Genomic DNA, 2576 nt, shown 5'->3' with positions numbered 1-2576 from the left:
GCGCGAGCCTGCTCTCGAAAGGGCCGCCCAGCCCGCTGCCGGCACCCACCTGATGACGTGGTTGATGATGATGGGGTCTGGGTGCTGCAGCAGCCCGGCCAGCTTCATGGGGATCTCAGAGAAGCGGAGTCGGCCACAGCTGAAGATCTGGGGAGAGTGCCAGGGTGGTGACGCTCTGCGGGCGCGGGGAGGGAGCCCAGAAGGGGCGCACAGGGCCGGCCTGGGGGGGGGCTCGGCTGACCTGGCGGAAGTAGCGGTTGCAGTTGATGTACTCGCGCTCGTGGCCATCCTGCAGCTGGTTGTGCTTGATGTAGAGCCACAGGGCCTGCATGATGGCGGCCCGCGTCTGCGTGTGCACGCCCAGCAGCCTCGCCAGGCGGGGGTCCAGCTTGTACTGGGGAGGCTGGAGGCGCAGTGGGCGTCAGGATGCGCGCTTGCGAAGTCGGCAGGGCAGGGGCGCGAAGGGCTCACGAACCCGCCCTCCCGGGGCGTGGCCAGGGCCTCCGTCACCTGGTGGTCCAGCATGAGCAGGAGCGTGCACTTGACATTGAGGTCTCCGGGCCGTTTCACCTGGAAGCCGTCTGTCTCCTGGGTGGTGGGCATCCGGTGCCACTGGCAGGGAGGAGGCGGGCAGCGCTTACCAGGGGTGGGCGCAGACGCCCCAGGGACCCAGGCCACCCGCCTGCCGCTCGCCGGCAGCCTGAGCACTGCGCCCGGCCCCCTCACCTCCACCAGGTGATTGTCAGGCCCATACAGTTCCTTGTCCAGCTCAATGACCAGGCTCTTGAAGAACGAAGAGAACTTCCTCTTCTGCTTGCTAGGCTGGGAGTGGAAAGGGGCCTGAGGCCGAGGGGCCCAGCTCCTGAGCCGGCGCCCGAGGCGGTGGCAGCCTGAGCCCGCGGCGGGGCCCCCTGGGCCCGGGGAGGAGCGCCACTCCAGGGGCAGGGAAGGGCTCCGGCAGCCCCACTGGCCGGCGAGGGACGTCCCCGGGACGCCGACTGCCCCTCAGGGCCCGGCTGTCGCGGCCACGCGCTACCCAGAGCTGTGCCCCCCGCCTGCGGCAGGACGTCCTGGGAGCCCCAGCCTCTGGTCCTGGGCGTAACCCAACGGGCCTCCCCCTCCACACGCCTCCGTCCCCACTCACGTCGTCCAGCAGTTTTCCTTCCACTCGGAGCTCCCAGGAGGCCACTTTGTCCCCTGCTGGGGTTCCCCCAGGCGCCCCAGCAGTCCCTGCACCATCGCCTTCTGCCTTGCTGGGACTGAACGTGTTGGAGATGTAGATCCGAAGCTTCCGCTTTTGCTGAGGAGAAGAACCGTCCAAGGTGGACCGAGACGCTGGGCTCAGGAAGCCCCGATATCCCCACGAGTCACTCAACAATCAGCACTGACTGCTGAGGGCCCGGCATCTCCAGCACTGCCCACGCCACCGGGCCGCGGGGCGGCCCCTCACAAGCTGCGGGCAGAGTGGGGCCGAGTGCGCACGTCCCAAGAGACCCCAACAGCCATCATGGCCCCAGGCATCCTGGTCTCCTGGAAAGCTTCCACCCCTCCGGACCGCCCGAGACGATCACCACGAAAAGACAAGCTTCTCCAGGGAGGGGAGGAGGAAGGAACTGCCCTGTCTCCTCAAGTCTAGTAGTCAGACTTCGCCACGCCCCACAGGACTGCCACGGCCCAAGACCTGCCCGCGCACGCGATGCCCAGGCCGCCCACACGGGGAAGAGTGCGCCCGGGGCAGGCTCTGCACTGGGAGCGCTTCACGCGTCCCACCCTCTCAGGGATACCGCACGCAAGTCTCTGCTCCACTGGCCGGTGGCCCCGCACTGCCCACTACGGACCCTCGCCCAGCCCTGGAAAGCAGCCAGGGAGGGCCGGCGCAGCACGGGGTGTGGTGGGGGGCTCCTACCGTCAGCGGCTTCTTGATGGCTTCCTGGATCTCCATCCGCTTGCGGGCGATGGTCTGGTCCAGCTTCCGCTCGAAAGCCAAGAGGTCCATATATGCCTGAGACTCCGGGACGAGCTCCCGAATCTGGGGGAGGCAGGCACTCGTGGGCTCGCTGTGGCCGCCCCCTCGTCCCACCCCCAGCCAGGGAGACGGACACTGCCCCGGCCAGCCGCCCCTCCTCCCATCCCGGGCTGGGGTCCCAGCACTTACTCGCTGAGGTAGCACCTTATCTGCCATCTTCCTCCTCTTTAACCTGGGGCACAAAAACCCATGAGGCACAAGGTCAGCCTCAGGAGTGCTCCCCGCAGTCCTGCAGGCCCCTCCCCCAGAGAGCCAGGGGTCTTCCTCAAGTCCAAGCTCTCGGAGAGGCGACCCCTGCCACCCCCAGGGCTGGGCTAGGAGAGGGGGGAGGACAGGCTGGCCTTACCCCCGGCGCTGGGTGGGCATTGGGGGCTGGGCCTGGGGCACCAGCAGACGCTTTCGGAAGGGGTCCATCATGGCAGGCGGCATGCCCGGTCGCAATGGAGACGCTGCACCAAACGGGGGGCCAGCGGGGGGCCCCACCTGCAGGCCGGCCATGGGCATCCGGCCCCCTGGTGACAAGCCGGCTCGCTGTGGGAAGGGCGGGCAG

General features: G+C 68.5%; 1 protein-coding gene across 1 annotated transcript in view; it reads right to left on the bottom strand.

Moving 5' to 3' along the window:
- Positions 1–2557, bottom strand: part of SMARCD2 (SWI/SNF related, matrix associated, actin dependent regulator of chromatin, subfamily d, member 2) — a 4151-nt gene extending 1594 nt beyond the window's left edge. The window contains exons 1-9 of the mRNA XM_021708917.1: positions 2373–2557; positions 2156–2198; positions 1907–2029; positions 1145–1300; positions 727–840; positions 511–612; positions 242–403; positions 50–147; positions 1–11 (exon numbers count right to left, since the gene is read on the bottom strand). The exon at positions 1–11 is cut by the window's left edge and continues 134 nt beyond it. Of these exons, the coding sequence (XP_021564592.1) occupies positions 1–11; positions 50–147; positions 242–403; positions 511–612; positions 727–840; positions 1145–1300; positions 1907–2029; positions 2156–2198; positions 2373–2530 (967 nt within the window). The 5' untranslated portion in view covers positions 2531–2557. The remainder of the gene's footprint in view (positions 12–49; positions 148–241; positions 404–510; positions 613–726; positions 841–1144; positions 1301–1906; positions 2030–2155; positions 2199–2372) is intronic.
- Positions 2558–2576: the final 19 nt, after the last annotated feature.

Source organism: Carlito syrichta, unplaced genomic scaffold, assembly GCF_000164805.1.
Source record: "Carlito syrichta isolate Samal-C Ts95f unplaced genomic scaffold, Tarsius_syrichta-2.0.1 Scaffold153575, whole genome shotgun sequence".
In the NCBI taxonomy this organism is placed as follows: Eukaryota; Metazoa; Chordata; class Mammalia; order Primates; family Tarsiidae; genus Carlito; species Carlito syrichta.
This window is presented reverse-complemented; position numbering and strand designations above follow the sequence as displayed.